The 18420-nt window shown below is 29.6% G+C and overlaps 5 protein-coding genes and 2 pseudogenes across 7 annotated transcripts, besides 1 other annotated feature; 5 read left to right on the top strand and 2 right to left on the bottom strand.

Annotated features, from left to right (window-relative positions):
- Window positions 1–35: 35 nt before the first annotated feature.
- TVAGG3_0926310 (armadillo (ARM) repeat-containing protein family) lies at window positions 36–2582 on the top strand (the record flags this gene model as incomplete). Its single annotated transcript, XM_001324213.1, has 1 exon — window positions 36–2438. The coding sequence occupies one exon, from the start codon at window positions 36–38 to the stop codon at window positions 2436–2438; it is 2403 nt and encodes an 800-aa protein (XP_001324248.1).
- Window positions 2583–2928: 346 nt separating this feature from the next.
- TVAGG3_0926300 (spectrin binding) lies at window positions 2929–4887 on the top strand (the record flags this gene model as incomplete). Its single annotated transcript, XM_001324214.1, has 1 exon — window positions 2954–4732. The coding sequence occupies one exon, from the start codon at window positions 2954–2956 to the stop codon at window positions 4730–4732; it is 1779 nt and encodes a 592-aa protein (XP_001324249.1).
- A 345-nt stretch (window positions 4888–5232) lies between these two features.
- On the top strand, window positions 5233–5721 carry TVAGG3_0926290 (NEDD8 transferase protein; the record flags this gene model as incomplete). The annotated part of the gene is made up of 1 exon (XM_001324215.1): window positions 5233–5721. One exon carries the CDS (start codon window positions 5233–5235, stop codon window positions 5719–5721), a length of 489 nt encoding a protein of 162 aa, XP_001324250.1.
- Window positions 5722–5748: 27 nt separating this feature from the next.
- On the bottom strand, window positions 5749–6453 carry TVAGG3_0926280 (GTPase protein; the record flags this gene model as incomplete). Its single annotated transcript, XM_001324216.1, has 1 exon — window positions 5835–6422. The coding sequence occupies one exon, from the start codon at window positions 6420–6422 to the stop codon at window positions 5835–5837; it is 588 nt and encodes a 195-aa protein (XP_001324251.1).
- A 768-nt stretch (window positions 6454–7221) lies between these two features.
- On the bottom strand, window positions 7222–9522 carry TVAGG3_0926270 (myotrophin family; the record flags this gene model as incomplete). Its single annotated transcript, XM_001324217.1, has 1 exon — window positions 7456–9522. The coding sequence occupies one exon, from the start codon at window positions 9520–9522 to the stop codon at window positions 7456–7458; it is 2067 nt and encodes a 688-aa protein (XP_001324252.1).
- A 1363-nt stretch (window positions 9523–10885) lies between these two features.
- TVAGG3_0926260 lies at window positions 10886–11934 on the top strand (annotated as a pseudogene). The gene has a single exon. A coding segment is annotated over exon 1 (1049 nt).
- Window positions 11935–12489: 555 nt separating this feature from the next.
- Window positions 12490–18420: part of a mobile genetic element that runs on past the window's edge.
- TVAGG3_0926250 lies at window positions 16793–17900 on the top strand (annotated as a pseudogene). The gene has a single exon. A coding segment is annotated over exon 1 (1108 nt).

Genomic DNA, 18420 nt, shown 5'->3' with positions numbered 1-18420 from the left:
ATTTTCCATAAAAATTTCTTTCAAAATTTCTGGAAATGGACTTGCTGGAAGCAATTTCAGTATTGAGCAGTCCATTTCCAGCTAATTTTTCTCAAACTAATGATTTTCTAAGTGATTTTATCACCAAAGAACCAGAAAACTTTTTAATTGAAGTTAAAAAGATCATTTCGAACGAAAATGTACCACTTAATCTCAGAACTAATGCGATAAAGTTTTCCACAAGTGCAATAAAAATCAAAGTCGAAAATAATAGAGTAAAAAGCATTTCAAATCCTGGAATTTCTTGTGAAATTTTGCAAGATTTTATCAATACGCTTCAATCATATTTTGTTTTAGCAGTTAATGATAACCCAGAAGAAGTACACTTCGGAAATTCACTTGCATTTGCTTTGGCGCATTTTAAAATTGCAAATTTTTATTTTTATCCAACAAACCTTCAATATCCAGCATTAGATTTCTTATCATTACTTACACAAAGCAATTCTCCAATACTTATTACAAATACTTTAATTTCCATAGATTTTATCGTAAATTCCTTACCAGTTAATTCCTATAATAATGCCGAGGCAATAATTAGAGCTTTACTCGATTACATTGCTAATTGTCCAGATTTACCTGCATTTCAGCATTTAATTATAAAAATATTTGGAAATTTAATAAAACATCTCAATTCTGCAATTGCAAAAACTGCTGAACTCCGTGAAGCATTTCTGAGCCGTTTAAGTCCAGAAAACCTTGATCCAATTGATGTTTTTTGGTTTTGGACAAAAGTTGCGAAAAATTGCTATATAATGCTAGAAAACGTAAGATATCTTCCTGAACAGATGTTTAATTACTTAGATACTCTTAACAATGATTTTGATCCAAAATTATTAATTAATATTTTGCAATTTTGGTTTTATGTCAGCAAAGCAAAGACAAAATACCCTTTTTCGTTTAATTTCATTGAAAATAACATTGAAAACATATTAAATCTCTGTGTAAATGTAATTCAAAATAATCCTGATTCTTCTACAATTAAAAAAGAAGAATATTCACCAGTTATAGCTGCTATGGATACTTTGTCATCTATTATTACTAATTTTTATAATATTTGTTTTGAAATTTTATATAATTTTATTTCAGAAAACGCAAACAGCGAAAACTTATCATCAAGATTCGCTTCTGCATTTATTTTGTATGAATTATTGAAAAACAAGCCGAAAAGTGATAATCAAGAATTAATAAATTTATTTTCAAAGGCAAATGATGTATTTGTTGAAGATAGCTCTATAGAAATCAAATGTTTAGCAATTAAATCATTTGGTGAAGCTGCTGCAAAAGGATTTTTCGAAATTGATGAAAATAATTTATCAAATATTTTTGAATTTTGTTCTTCAGACAATATGGAATTGATTTTATCATCATTTGAATGCTTATCAGTGATCGGATCTTCTATTCCTCAATGTATTACTGACATTTTACAATTTTTATTAAATTATATCCAAGAAATTGACAATGAAATCTGCCAATTGGAAGCTTTTAACTTAATTATTAAATTAAAGGATTCTATGAACGAAGAAACCGTAAATGATATATTTGATTTGATATATGAGGTTGCATCAGGGTCAATTAATAGTCCAGGCATGATTTCGGATAAGTTGGTGTCTGTTTTGAACTATTTATTCCAGAGATTCTTAAAAATCTCCAAAAAATCTGCAGATGAAAATTATTTGAAATTATTTGAACTCGCAAATTCAATAATTGATTCAAAACGTGATTTTAGGAGTTCTTTAGCTCTTACAGGAACCATCGGATTTAATTATGCAGAGAAAAACAACGAAATTTTTGAAAAATCTTTGGAATTTTCAAAAATTTACATGCAATGCAAAGAATATCCAGAAACGATGGAAACAGCTCTGCAGTGTGCTGCATTGTTATTAAGGAAAGTTGAAAATCCTGATGTTTTTAGTGAATTTTCCATTATAATTTCAAAAATTCTTGAAGAAAACGAAATTCCGCCAGAATGTTATTCTCATGCAGCAAGAATCATCAAAACAATCAGTGAAAATCAGTTAAATATTCTAAATCCTGTTGCTGAATCTATAATTTTGAGTTTGAACAGAATTTTCTCAATTCATCTGAAAAATATTGAAAATTTGGAGCCAGTTTATGATTCTGTACTTGTTATGAACAAAATTTGCAAAAATAATCAAGAATTGAAATCTATAATTCTTGAACTCTGCAAAGTTTCTGTTCAAATAATTGGTGCTGACTTTAAAATCAAAAAGAACTTATTGGTAATCGGCATAAACATGTGTTATGCTATTTTTAAGGATCCACAAGGAGAGTGGAGTAAGTTAAAGCAGTTGCAATGTTGTGATAACATTAGAAATGCTTCAGATATAATAAGAGATGCTAAAACACATAAAAGAATCAAAAAATTGTTTTATTCTTAATATATGGTAATGTTTTGTTTTGTAGAATCTATATTATGTTAGTAAACATGTTTATATCCATTAAATTTACTATTTTATGTGTCCTTTCTCACATACTTTTCGAGATCGTACTTGCTAACAACACATCATTTTTTGGCATCTGACAACACTCTTACTTTATTCAGTTCAAGCAGATGAATGTTATTATCATTTTGCTTGAACTGTAATGGCACTGTCTTAAGGGAGTTCATAGGCTCTTATGACATTGTATTTAATTCTGGTGTTTGAAGTTGATTTTCAATGACGCTTCACGCATGTTATCAGAAAGTTTATTGAATATTTAAATGAGTTCAAATTTTTACACATATTTAAGATAAAAATTTTAAGATCATGCTATTTAGGATTGATCTGACACTGAAGTTTCTGAATTTAAGCATTAGATTTAAATGGTTATCAAACTAGATTTTCAATGATTAACGCTTTAGTCACTTTTTTTAATATTTTAAATGTGAGAAAATCCTCATTATCTAAAATTAATGGATATGTTTAAAGACTATATTGACGTATTTACATCATTATATCAACTCAATACAAGAGATGAAGGAGAAATTTCGAAATTATATGCTATAATAAAAAAAATATTGATAGAATTAAATTTATTTTCTCCAAAAGATATAATTGATGTTGTTAGTAAAGCTATAAAATACAATAATCGGTATTACCGTTCATATTTAGCATTGCTCAAACTTATTTATGAAGAATATCCTTTAACAAAAAATAAATACCTTGATAAATTTATAAGCTATAATATGCTTAAAGAATATGGAATTGATTTGCCTCATATTGCTACTCTGTGTTGTTCAGAATCTGAATGCTTATTCGATTTATTTAAAGAAAATACAATTTACAAAGCAATTCTGGAGGATAATAAAGAATCATTTATATTTTTCATTGAGAACGATGGATTTAATCCAAAGAAGAATTTAATTCATTTTTTATTTCCAGATTCACATCTTACATTGCTTGAACTCTGTTGCTATTATGGGTCAGTTGGTTGTTTTAAGCTTCTCAGAACAAAATTCAACTCTAAAATTACTTCATCATGTTTAACATATTCTTTTTTAGGAGGAAATCCAGAAATAATGAGTGAATGTTTGAAATATCAAAAACCAAACAAAGATTGCATGAAATATGCAATTATTTCACACAATATTGATTTTGTAACATTTTTGGTTAATGAATTTAACATCCAAATCGATTTAGAGCATTGCGAATATTATAACAATCTTCATGCATATTTAGTTTATTTAGATAAAACTAATGATATTAACACATGCTTCGTTTACTCTCCTGACTTTCGATCCCTTTCACTCTGTAAATATTTTGTTTCAGTTGGTGTAGATGTAAATGCAATAGTTGCTGATGAGTTTGCCCTTTATAGGGCAGTAAGATATTCTAAAGATTTTGCAGAGTTTCTAATTGCCAATGGAGCAAATGTTAATGAAACTGTTAATTCAACAAAACCAGCTCTTCATAATGCAATCTTTTTTAGTAATCTTGAAGTTGTAAAATTGCTTATTTCCAATGGGGCTGATGTAAATGCAAAAATTTTTGATAAGCGCACTCCTGCTCATGAAGCCTCAAAATATGGGCGTAATACAGAGATATTGGAATTTCTTTGCATACATGGTGCAGATATCAATGCAAAAGATAAACAAAAAATAACTCCTCTTCATTTAACTCTTCTATTTCCTAATTTAGCAAACGCAGATGTTCTTTTATACCATGGAGCTAATATTGAAGCTCCAGACAGCTTTGGACATACACCTATTTTTTGGTGTTCTGATAAAGAATTTACAGAATTTTTCATTGCCCATGGTGCAAATATCAACGCAAGAGATGTAAAGGGTCAATCACCTCTTCAATATGCGATAAAATGTAATCGTAATGAAAAAGCTGAAATGCTAATTTCTTATGGGGCTGATGTGAATGCCCAAGACTTAAAAGGCAGGACTGCACTTCATTATGCATCTAGAGCTAAAAATAAAGATATGATTAAGTATCTAATTTCGCATGGCGCAGATGTAAATATTAAAGATAATCAAGGTGCATCTTACCTAGATTATAAAGTTATTTATAAGTATTCAAATCCTCGGGATATATCTTCTGATTATGAAGCATACCTTAATGACGAAGATGAAGAAGAAGAGGAAGATGAAGAGGAATATGAAGAGGATGAAGATTTTTTCGATTTTAGTGAAGAAAATTCATTATTTTGGACGATAGTAGCAAAGTCTTTGAATATTAAAGTTTAAGGAGAAATAATTATTTACAAAATTTAATCAATTTTTTATGAAGAATTTCAAAAATTTCGTTGAATCAAGCTTAATAATAAACACCCTCTTCAGGTTAAAATGCCTCTGAAGTATTGCAGTTGAATTCCAACATGTGCTGATTCAAATATATTTATAATATGTTTTTAATACATACCATGTGATGTAGTAAGTGATAACTTATATTTCTATTGATGATGTTGAATGGTAAAAAGCATAGGTGTAGCGTCCAGGCCTAGTATAAATATTGCGTGCAATAATATTGATCAATTTGACTTTGGAAACAATTTCTAATGAAAATAGGTTCTTGGCTTACTGTCTATAGTATGGTACCATCCTGTCCGATTGTTTCATCATTTTGTGTAAAATTTTGTTTTAAATTGAGCAATTCTAATTCATTTAGTTGACAAATAGTTATTTGAATAAGTTTTGACCTTCTTTGAATAATTTATCAAATGAAATTTTCAAAATTTTGTAAATTCATGAGCAAATCTGAGAAGAAAAAAAAACTTTCTCCAGCTGAGCTTAGAATACTGAAAGATCTTGAAACTGCCGATACTCTAACAGGAATTGCAATTAAGTTTCCAGATCCAGATGATGTCAAGCATTTCCTAATTCGAATTCATCCTTCAGAAGGAATTTGGAAAAATGGAAACTTCGATTTTGAATTCACAATGACTGATGAATATCCGTTTGAAAGACCAGCAGTTCAATGCAAAACAAAACTTTGGCATCCAAATATTCAACTATATGGACCAGTTTGTTTAAACATTCTTCGAGAAAAATATACACCAGCAATACCTCTTTCTAATTTAATACTCGGCATCCAGTATTTGTTTCTTGAACCAAATCCTAATGATCCACTTAACGTCGAAGCTGCAGAAGAATTTACTAAAGATAATATTAAATTCAGGGTGCATGCGCATGATTATATGTTGCATTATTGTCCAGCAAAAGCAAATTTTGATTGAAAAAAAAATCACATGTATTTATAGAAACAACAAATATGTTTAAATAACATTTGTATCACCGCAAAAAAGGAATATAAATAAAAATAGAGTTTTCGAGATTATTATGAAATATATTAGCACATGCAATGGCTAGTCTTTGAATCTTTCCTGGAAATTTCTGCAACTGCTACATTATCATCAGTAGGTTGACCTAAATTATCATATTTATTAAGTAAATAATCAAATAGAGTATCAACACCGATATTTGCTATCGCTGATGTAAAGAATACTTCCATTTCGGTCGTGTGATATGTAGATAGTATATCTCCCTCTGTCATAACTTGACTTTCTTTGAGATCGATTTTATTGACAACAATTGAAACAATTGGATTCTCTGTAGATAAGTTTTTGTGAACAAGATTGATCCAATATGGTATTGTTTCGAGACTTTTTTCGTTTGTGATATCGGCAACAATTAATGCGATAGATGCCCCTCGAAAATACATGGGAACTATAGCTCGGTAAGCTTCCTGTCCGGCAGTATCCCATAACGATAGGTTGTATGTTCTTGAATTTACTTCTACAGCCTTTTCCATACAACATGCACCAATTGTCGACAACTGTTCTTCAACTTTGCCCTCGGCATATCTTTGAAGGAGCGTTGTTTTACCAACACCAGTCTCACCTACGACGACTAGCTTAACTTCATTGGGTTCGGACATTATTTGAAAGATATTATAAGTAAAATTGAAATAGGATCGAAAATTTTTTAGTTCAGAAATTTTTGCCAAAATTCTTAGATAGCTCAGAAATATATGGTTTTATGTTGTTAGAATAATTCGATATTACAGAAGCTTAACTTTGAGATTTCCTTTTAATCTGACAGTAAAAGATCCATTACAATTTTTCTAACAACAATAAGTAGGTGAATTATATTCTGAATCCTAACTGGGGTTGCTACGTTCTCCAGGTTTAAACTCAACAAACCTTTTACCCTCAATTTACGATCTCGACATTTAGTAATCTCAATGTAGGAAACTACGAATCACGAATAAATCTGATATCATTATCTTGTAATATTGCTTCTTTAAAATATTTGTGATCACTCCTTGAAATGTATAATGATAAAGATCAAACGAAAGTCATTCTGTGAGTCCATATTACTAAATTTCATATGTCAAGAATAATGGGAACAATCTTGGTCGATTTTATATACTCCGATTGACCTTTAAAAATATAATACAAATTCATCATTTTATGCGTTTGAATATCTCAGACATAATTGTTTGTATATTCATAAGTAGTTTGTTCAGAATCATTTTATATATGCACCATTTGAAATAATAGCTTCAGTTATGCTTAAATTATTAAAATATATTGCATTATGAAGATCAGTATGGACTGATTACCCCATAGCCAATAGCATGTTTCAAAAATTATGAATCAAACCACTGTTTTAAAATATATTATAGTTGCTTAAGCATTTTCTAAATTAAATAAATTTTTATGTTCCATACTTTTGTTTAGAGAAAGTCGGATTTTTCACAAACTTGGGATTACATTAAAACTAAGACATGAGTCATGAATGAAATTTAAATTAATTATTCATTTTGAATTTTTATTGTCAATTTTTATTTGATCAAGATGCAAAAATAGCTCAAATTCGGAGATATATGCATGCCAATATCTATATATTCAACTTCATCCTAGTTGTCAATAATCTGAATTAAAGTCAGATGGGCGCGGATCCACCATTTAAAAAAGTTGATAATTGAACCAATGTTGATTATCATTTTGTATTTTTTTTTGATATTCTAACATAATCTTTGAAATAAGGAGTTCGACTATTTCTTTATGGTTATCAATTGCTGCAGCATAAAGAACTGACAATCCATCATTGTCCTCAGCATTAACATCAGCACCATGTGAAATAAGGAGTTCGACTATTTCTATATAGTTATTTTTTGCTGCAGCATGAAGAATTGAATCTCCATTATTGTTTTTAGCATTAACATCAGCACCATGTGAAATAAGGAGTTCAGCTATTTCTTTACATTTTCTGTATGCTGCAATATGAAGAATTGAGTCTCCATCATTGTCTTTATCATTAACATCAGCACCATGTGAAATAAGGAGTTCGACTATTTCTTTACTGTTTCTATCTACTGCAATATGAAGAATTGAATCTCCATTATTGTCTTTATCATTAACATCAGCACCATGTGAAATAAGAAGTTCAGCTATTTCTTTACATTTTCTGTATGCTGCAAAATGAAGAATTGATTCTCCATTATTGTCTTTATCATTAACATCAGCACCATGTGAAATTAGAAGTTCAACTATTTCTATACTGCTTTCTTCTACTGCTTTATGAAGAGCAGATAATCTCTCTAGCCCTCTTTTAGCATTAACATCAGCGCCGTGTGAAATAAGGAATTCGACTATATCTTTATGGTTTTCAAATATTGCTGCACCAAGAACCGATTCTCCAGAAATGTCTACAGAATTAACATCAGCTCCATGTGAAACAAGGAGTTGAATAGTTTCTAAATTGCTACTATAAGCTGCATATAAAAGACTAGAAAATCCAATATTGTCTTTTGCATTGACATCAGCGCCATGAGAAATAAGGAATTCAACTATTTCTATACTGCTATTTTCTGCTGCATAATGAAGATTAGACCGTTCTTTATTGTCTTTAGCATTAATATCAGCCCCATGAGAAATAAGCAATTCGAATATTTTTTTACTGTTGTTATATGCTGCTTGACAAAGAACAGTGTGCCCATCATTATCTTTTGCATTGACATCAGCACCATGCGAAATAAGGGATTCTGCGATTTTGATGCAATTAAATTCTGCTGCAAAATGAAGTGCAGTTCGACCAATTTCAGTCTTTGAATTAACATCAGCACCATGCGAAAGGAAGTATTCGCATAGGGAAGGAATGCAAAAGCATACTGAATAAATAAAGAATTTGTTAATATATTTTGATTGATCTAAATAAACTAAAAATGCTTGCAAATTGTGATATATGACGCAATTATATAAATCAATTTCAAACTCGTATTCACTCATCAAAAAAGAAATAAAATCGATGTTATGTGAAATAATTGCATACCTCATGCATTCTTCATCCGGCTCTTCAATTTTCAAACACTCCTGAATAATGTCTGAATTTCCACCCAAAAATGAATACCAAAGACATTTCTGAGTTATTGTTGACTTAAATCTTGTAATCAAATATTTAAAACAATTTACAGCTCCATGATAACAGCACAGTTCAATCAAGGAAAGAGGTTTGGATGGATATAAATCATTCTCAAGCATTTGATCCTTGTTGAAACCATCCGTTTCGATGAATGCTATGAAAGAAAATTTATCATCATACATTATAGCTCTGTATATTGTGTTTTCTTCCATAAAATTTGTTGTTGAATATTTATATTTGTTGCGTGCGAAATCATAAATATACTTTTCTGATAATAAAACGCCATTTTCATCTGATAAATCTGCCCATAAAATATGTGGAATGTTTTTCAATTCGTTGTGTGTAAAGATTGGATGATATTCTTTATAAATCTTATTGAAAATTGCCTTGTATTGTTTTAAGTATTTGATATTATGAATCATTGCAGTAGATATTATTGTCAGAATTTGATTTGGCGATGCTTGTTTGGTTTCAAGAAGTAACCCTTTGATATCAAGATAAATTTTGTTAATTTCTTTTTTGTTGAAAGTCTTCAGCTTATACAATGTATCGTATACATAAATAAAGTCTTGACACATATCCATTAAATCTTCATAATTTACTTTCTCCATGAAAATGAAAAAAGATTTAATTTTGTGAAAAAAGGTGAAATTCTGAAGTTTACACCATCTTTGCTTATCAGATTTAAACTCAAAATTTGATAATATCTTTGCATGATTACTATTTTTCTAATAATATATAGAATATATTTATTGGATTATATCTGATATCACAAGTAGTATATGAGTGCGGGTTGTGTGACTTTTTTTGTTTCATCTATATATAGACGATGCATTAAAATATATTTATTTATAAATCATTAAAGAATTAACATTAATTTTAAAATAATTTATTTTTTTATCTTTTATAAAAGAAACTATATATAGATGATGTCAGATATTCCGCGATTAATTAAACATTGTTTAAATCCTGAATGGGTTAAACTTCAATTTAAAAATGAAGATTGTGAATTATTAAATGAATATGAAAGCCAAAATAAGCTAATGAGGTATAAATATAATGATAAAGAATATTTAATTCCTTCCCATAATTTTTTAAAGAATCCTGCCGCCATCTCTGATTTAATATTAAACCTATTGCTTTTGCATTTGATAATAAATTAATTGAAAATGCAAAAATTTGGGAATTAATTCCAGATATTGAATTTATAACAAATATTAATGATAAATGGTTTAAACGAATTCCAACCACAAAAGTTCTTTGTAAATTAATGATCAAAACTGAGGAAAAAGAATTTAACGGGTTTAAATATCATCCAAATAAAGTTTCAGAACTAGAAAATGAAAAACTTCAGAAAAAATTAAACGATAGACTTTCAAATGATCGTATTGAAAAAATAAATAAACTAGCAGAAGTTGCATTTAATAATGAAATATTTGATGAATATAACCTTGAACTCAGTGATGGACTTTAAGTCCTGGGCACTTTGTGCCTTGAGCTTTAAGGACCCGGGCTCAACGAGTCATGATTTATGAAATCAATAATTTGATTTATTCGCTCTTCAATAATTTCTATTCTTTTTGTTAAATCATCAATTTTCATTAATGAGGTGATTCTTGATTGAGGAATAGATTTTAAACTAACAACACCTTTTATTTTTGAAATTTTGAATCCATGACCCTCCGGTCTTGGACTCTGTCCTCAACTTTAAACATTTTATTCAATTTACATGTTGTCAATTCTTCAAATAATTTTTTATTATTAGCATAATAGTCATTAAATTCATCAACAGATGAAAAAATTTTTATTTCAGTAATTGGTTTAACAACGTTTATTTTTTGTTGAACATTTTCACTTTCATTTATTTCTTCCTCCTCTGTTTCATTTATTTTTAAAATCGGTTTCATTTATCATTAAATAAAAAATTAGAATATAAGTGATGAAATATATTTTTTAATTAATATTAAATCAGAGATGGCGGCAGGATTCTTTAAAAAATTATGGGAAGGAATTAAGAAAGCTGCAAGTTGGGTTCATCAAAAGATTATTAAACCCGTTGCAAACTTTTTGGCACCAGTAGCGAAAACGGCAGGAACTATCATAGGAGGAGTATTAGGTGCTAAAGCAGGTAATCCAGCGATGGGAGCACAAGCAGGTAACGCAGTTGGTGGAATTGCTGAAGGAATACTTAATAAAATAGGAGGAAAGTAGTGGAAAAATAAATAAATATTATTTTTATCTCAATATCGGTTGTAGTCGACGATAAACCTTATCTCCTTTATTTAATACTTCCTTACCGGAACATTAGGTGCTATTTGTTCAGCAACGTCACTAATTGCTTCTTTATTCTTAAATATCCAATTTGCTCCTTTCTTAATCCCTTCCCAAACTTTATGCGCTCCTCTTTTTACTTTATCCCACAGTTTCTTAAAGAATCCTGCAGCCATAGTTGATTATTTCATTAAAATTAAAAATTCATTTTCATCTTTTAATTTTGATTTTTATTTAATAATAAGACGACTAACTATTTAGTGCCAAACACTAAACCGATTAATGGAAATGTATTTCATTCATTCGAAAAGATAAATGAAATATTCGCAAAGAATGATGGAAGAAGATATTATAGAGAACTTGAAAGTTCATGCTATGACTCTGATGCTCCATATTTTGATGATAAACAAACTCATTTAAGAATTACAAATCCGGCTCATGATGTGAACCAATTAGGTGACACATATATTAAACGCAAAGTTAAAGCAACTCTAGTTTCAAATAAAGCTTTCACATGTGATGCCGCTTTTAAATGCATGCGTTTATTCGTTGGTTATAAATCATCAAATCAAAGCTTTAAGCAATTAGAAGTAGAAACCGAAAGAGGTGATGCTGGTTATCTTCAGATGGATTGCGCCCGTGAATCTTTCGCATTTGCAACATATAAACCAAAATCAGAAAGGAAAGTTAAAAAGTTTGTTCATTCGTTATATAATAATGTTCAAAAATATGATAAACTCAGTATGTGGTAAATATATTGACCCTTCAGAAGTTTTCAAGAAAGCAAATGAAGAAGTTGATGTCACTTTTGATATGATTATTCCGGTAAATGATTTGTTAGCATTTCAGGCGTTCGATGATTATCCTAAATCATTTGGTGAAATCATTCTTAAATATTATGTTTTCAGGGATACTTTAGTATTTTGTCAGGTTGACCCGTTAAGAGTTGCTGATTTACAAAATTACGTTTATGAAAAGATAACTGATGAAAATTATGAAAAGATTATGAATCATGTTTATAAATATGATCGCAAATTCCAACAAATCGGACTTCCTGCCAAATTAATTACAAGCTTAGCCACTACATCTGCTGACGCAACAGTTGAAGACGTTATTATTTCATGCACAAAGATGGAAGTTTTAGAGGATAAATGCATTACACCAGGATACGGTTTAATTGAAGAATCAGTTAAAGCAATACCACGTTTATTTAGTAAGGAAGATCCATTCATGATTCCAGCTCAACATATTGACGTTCGTTCACTAAATGGAGTTGCATCACTCCTGAAGGTATTAGCTCAGATTTCTCATACGCTCTTCATAATGTTACAGATGTTGTGTTAACATTTCCGAAGAATGCAATGCAAAGAACGGTTTTTAGAAAATCCAATGCTTCGAGGTCTTCAGGTCACTATAGATTCCAAAACTTCCCCGATCAAGCGATGACCACAGTGGGCGACATATTCTTTACACGTATGCTTCAAGCTTCTGATTTAGATGGAGTGAATGAATGCACAGAAGAATACGAGGACTCATTAACTAGACCATTGAATGATGATAATGGCACGCCATTAGCTAGAACATGGAAAGACCAAACTTCATTCTTATGCACTATTCCAGTTCAACGTGATGAGCGGGTATATTCTTTGATGGATTAGAAACTTTCAACTCACAAGTTACAGTACAAGTGAAAGCTTATCCAATCATTCAGGGTGAAAATGACACTTACTGTTCAAAGGTGACAAATCCTCCTCAGGTTTGGTTTACTAGGACTACATATTGGACATGGACACCGGATGAAGGTTTGAAATATCATCCAACAGGTACACCACCACAGTATAGAAGTTCATATGATGAAATATTGATGAATAGAAATGTATAAAATTATAAATTTATTTTTGATTAAATGGATTTAATTCATCCACCCCTTATGAAGAATTAGCAGGAGTATATAATACATACGTAGATGATGATGATAATGAAGCATTGAGTGATAATAGAAATGCTATATCTAAGGAAAAATTAATGAAAATTCCATATTCTGAATGTTACTTAAATTCAATCACTGCAGCAATTGGTAAACAAAATAAAGGTAAAACATTAACGATATTAAAACAAATTATCATTTATTGCTAACACTTCACCCTATTCACATGTGTTAATTTATATCAACCGTTCAGGTTCACCTTCAGATGATACATTTGAATCTTTAAAGCATTTAATCAAAATTCCAATTATTTATTTATCACAAGAAGAAGCAGAAGATTATTTAAAAAACTTTGTAATGTATAAAGAATTATATAATACAATCAAGAAGCAAGGATTAGAGGATAAAATTATTGATAAACAACGGGATGAATTATTGAAACACTTTCTATTTCAAATATTTGATAAAGAATTTTTGCATTCACTCATTTTTCTAGATGATGCGTGTGAAATCAAAACTAATAACTAATGAGAAATCATATTTTAATCAATTGATTAACTCAATGTCGACACATTCAGTGTTCATTCTTCATGGCTGTTCAATACTTTAAGCATTAAGCACAAACATTTAAATCAAACCTGTCCACCCTTTTCATTTTCAGTTGGGTTTAGTCGTCAACAGTTGAACGTTATGCTTTATCAAGTGAATTTACCAATGAGCATTAATGAACTTTACACACAATATCAGCAATTAGTGAACATGGAAAAATAATAGTTGATTTAAATAAAGGTTCCATTAAATTCGAATAAACTTTTATAATTAATTTTTATTTTTTATTTATAATTAAACATGACAGAAATTGCAAATCTTCTACAGGTTCCATTAAAACAAGGAACAAACAAAAAGGGTGCATATAATAGAACTATGAAAGTTCCAGACGGAATGAAAGAATTAGTCCACATTGTTGCCGGTCTTCAAAAGGATGTTAAACAAATGAGAAACGTTTTAACATTACCAGAAGCTCAAGCATATGCCAAACGTCACGGACCAAATTGGGAAGCACACGAAGCAGACATTACGGGTCCAAATGGAAAACCTGATGGAATAAATGAAGTTTTCGTTACTGATGGTCAAGGAAATATTAAAGTCATAAATGGGTATAAATTAACAATGACGGATTATCCTAAACGTAAAGCATATAATGAACATTATCCTATGCAATTTGATGAAAATGGAAAAGCTGTTAAACAATACATTGGAGAAGGTGAAAATGGTCCAATTAATTCATACCGTCATAATCCATATTCTTACTTCAATGAAGAATTAAATGCTATTGAAGAGGGACCGGATGGATTACCACGATATTCTAACCAGTTTGATGGTCAATATGCAAATTTAAGACCTGAAATTCCAGCTAAGAAATTCTTTAAAGTTGCTTTATTCGATCCAGTTTTCGCAAATGTTAAAGATGAACTTAAACAGCAATTCCAACCAATTATAGTAGCAAGAATTGCATCAGGTGCTTTATCTCAAGCATTCAAAGATTTAATTAAGAAACCATTATATCAGCAACGAGGTTTAACTTATGATTTAGTTAAGGAATCAGATAAAAGAAAATTTGAGAAATCAGATGATTATAAGAATGCAATTAATGAATATATTCGGTCTATTAATTTCGATGAAAATGCTAAAAATCAACTTCATGAACAAATACAGGAAATAATAGATTCAAAAGTTCCAGCAAAATAAAAGTTTAAATATATTTTTTTTCGAATATAAATGAGAAGACGTTTCACTAGTCAAAAGAACACTAACGCAAAAGCAGAGATTACGGTTGGTTATAATGTAAATGATGATAAATCACGAATTATTCAAAATGTTAAAGTTAATGTTAGTCCTGAATTAACAAGGTCAGCAACTCAACCAAATTTATTAACTCGTGACTTACCGAAGAATGAGGAAGAGCAAAATAAAGAAGATGGAGACCCAATCATTTATCTGAACCTGGTAAAGAACCTGTTGAAATTCCCACTTATCCAACATACCAGCACCACTTGATAACCCATATAAAATAGACATTAATTCTGAATTAATGAAAATTTACCGTGATATCATAACTGATAATTATGATTCAATAATAAATTTAATTGACCAATCCGGTTTAATTATTTTACCTTATGAATCATTAATTCACATTATCGCCATTCTTTGTGATGTTCAAGATTCAGACGTTAAGATTCAATTTTCATAGATGATGAGGTTTCATGCTGCGGAACAGTTGCAAAAATAAATCCTATAAAGGATATTAGCACAATTAAGATATCAAAGAACGGAGCAACAACTGAACTTCATTTAACATATAATGATATTTATAATAAAATAGTTGATGAATATAAAATATCACTTGAAAAATTCTTTGTTAAGGCTATTTAATATTCAAGCATTAACATTATCGATAATAATCCTTTGAATCATAATCGATAATAATTGACCTTTCACCAGTTTCTATCGTTTGTTTTATTTCTTTTTGTTCCCACTATCCGGATCGGTCATTGTAATTGTGTTTTGTTATAGTATCAGCTTTATCTTTAACTTCAATCTTTTTTCCATCAGGATATTTAAACCAAAATTCCAAAAATTCGATATTGTCAATCTGTTCATATTTTAATCTATCATTACATTTTTAATACCATCTGAAATCTTATGAAATGGTCATTATATGGGTTTGATTGAACTAAATTTGAATGAAGTGAAATATAACCGATGATGAATATGACATTGACTCATATTTTCTGAAAACACTAAAATTTATAACATGAATGAATTTCTTATTCGTTGAATTTATGAATTCTTGAGGTAATCTTATTCTAGTTTTATTTATCACTGGAAAATAACGCTTTACCATATTTTTAATCGTAATAAAAAAATGTCAATTATCAATATTATTTCGAATAATAACTGTGAATTAAATTTAACAGTTAGCGGAATTTATAATGTTACTCTCGTTTCTGTGAGTGGTAAATTTAATCCCATTCTTTTAAACCCTTCAGATTATATATCATTTATTAAAGATGACCGTGAGCCGCATAGCGGGGTCGTAGACCTAAAAAACGTATGATATGTATATAAATAATGTGATAACGAAATGGGATATTAACATGATTTTAAGTTATTTAAATGAATCATTTATCGTATGGTATGAAGAAAATTTTAAATCAAAACCTGATAAACTTTTTGAACTTGATGAAATAAATAACCTTATTAAATTTCCGCTGAAAATTAAATTTTGTACTCCTCATCTTCGTTCATTGTTGGGGATATTAAATTTTGAAAAAGATGTTGGGGATGTTTTGTATTCTGACACTGGTTCTAATTTCATTTTAATCAAATGTGATAAGTTAATACCCAATGAGATTTTCACATCAAACATTAGACCCTAACTCTTACCCATCAATACAAAACATTTTATCCATCAACTTAAACATATTTTCTTTATCATATCCGTTTCAATTATCCGGGAATTCATTTATTCTTCATTCAAAAGATTTATCAAATATTAAATTTAGAATAACTGACCTATTTGATTGTGATTTAGAATTTATGAATGAAATATTATGGCAATTTCAAATAGAAAAAATAGCTGATGAGATAACAGATTAAATATTTATTTTTAATCGTAATAAATGATTAAACAACAGCAACCACAGACCATTACATACGCCACATATGCATATAATTCAAAGACGGCAGAAAAACGCAAAGGTTGAAATATGGAGATTTGGAGTAGTATTGAAAATGACCATTTTGAATTCGTTTGCAAAGGTGGTGCAGTGATATCAAATATAAAGAAATTTTATTTATGAATTCAAAAATTAAAGGTATAACGGATGATATAACATCAATTCCACAGAAGAACAAAGTATTACGCATTAAATGCATTTCCTAAAGTTTTGAAGATTGGAAGATTTAATTTAAATGAGGAATTCATAAAAGGTTTCCTAAATGACATAATGAAGAAAGCAGATATATCATTTGTTAACGATGAGTTAGCAAAGAAAGCAGATATATCATTTGTTAACGATGAGTTAGCAAAGAAAGCAGATATATCATTTGTTAACGATGAGTTAGCAAAGAAAGCAGATATATCATTTGTTAACGATGAGTTAGCAAAGAAAGCAGATATATCATTTGTTAACGATGAGTTAGCAAAGAAAGCAGATATATCATTTGTTAACGAAATATACCAAAGTTTAGTTGGAACAAAAAATATTGAAACTATTGTTGGCGACTTTTCTGTCAATGAAGAAAACAAATATTTTAGATGGGAGTTTGTACAGTCCTAAGAAATGGTATACGTATAAACTCATTCCGAAAAATAACAATGAAATGTATGTAGGCTATATAAAGAATAATGGCACACAAGTTAAAGTTCCATTAGACAACAACTGCTACTTAAACTTATGATGACGAACGACAAAAGAAATATTTAAGAGTTTATGAAATGACAGATATGACAGATATGACATTGTCTAACGTAGCTCCAGCACCATATTATTATGACTATGGTGTTGACGCACGTGTAGACCCAAAAAAGCAAACATTATATTTAGAATATTATAGATATAAAAGATATAATGCAATAGAAAAAACGAGAATAGTATACTATTATGAAGATGACAGAAATAAATATTATAGTCAAGACTTTACCTACCCCGAAAACATAAGATTATATTATAAAAAATATTCTGACACAAACCAGAAGAAACCCGAAATAGTTACACTATATTTTAAGTTCAAAAGAGACAATCCTATATTATCTCATATGTTTGATTTAATGAACCCAGTAGGTTCTATTTATACATCTATGGATGTGAGAGGTCCTCAAGCAATGTTTGGTGTTGGTGCATGGGAACAAATAGTCGACAGGTTTTTGTATTGTGCAAACTCTTCAAAGGAAACAGGGGGAAGTAAAACAATTACGGGTGAAAATTTACCTGCACACAGTCACTACATAGATTTAAGCACATCTCAAGCAGGTTGGCATAAGCATAGATATTGGGATTGGTCAGGAATGACAAAAGGTAAAGGATATGATGTTAAAGACAACGTTAAGTTTGCTATAAATTGTTACTGGAGTGACACTCAGGGAGAAGGAAACCATACACATCGCGTTTCAGGATATACACAAACAACGGGACAAAGTAAAGATTACATGCCACCATTTATGACTGTATTCGCATGGTATAGAGTTCAATGAATTCAGTCCAAAAATAATTAATTTCATTAGTTTTAAAATTATTTTTATTTATTT

This window comes from Trichomonas vaginalis, chromosome I (genome assembly GCF_026262505.1).
Source record: "Trichomonas vaginalis G3 chromosome I, whole genome shotgun sequence".
Classification (NCBI taxonomy): Eukaryota; Parabasalia; order Trichomonadida; family Trichomonadidae; genus Trichomonas; species Trichomonas vaginalis.
Note: the sequence above shows the minus strand (reverse complement) of the source record. Positions and strands in the feature narration are given on the sequence as shown.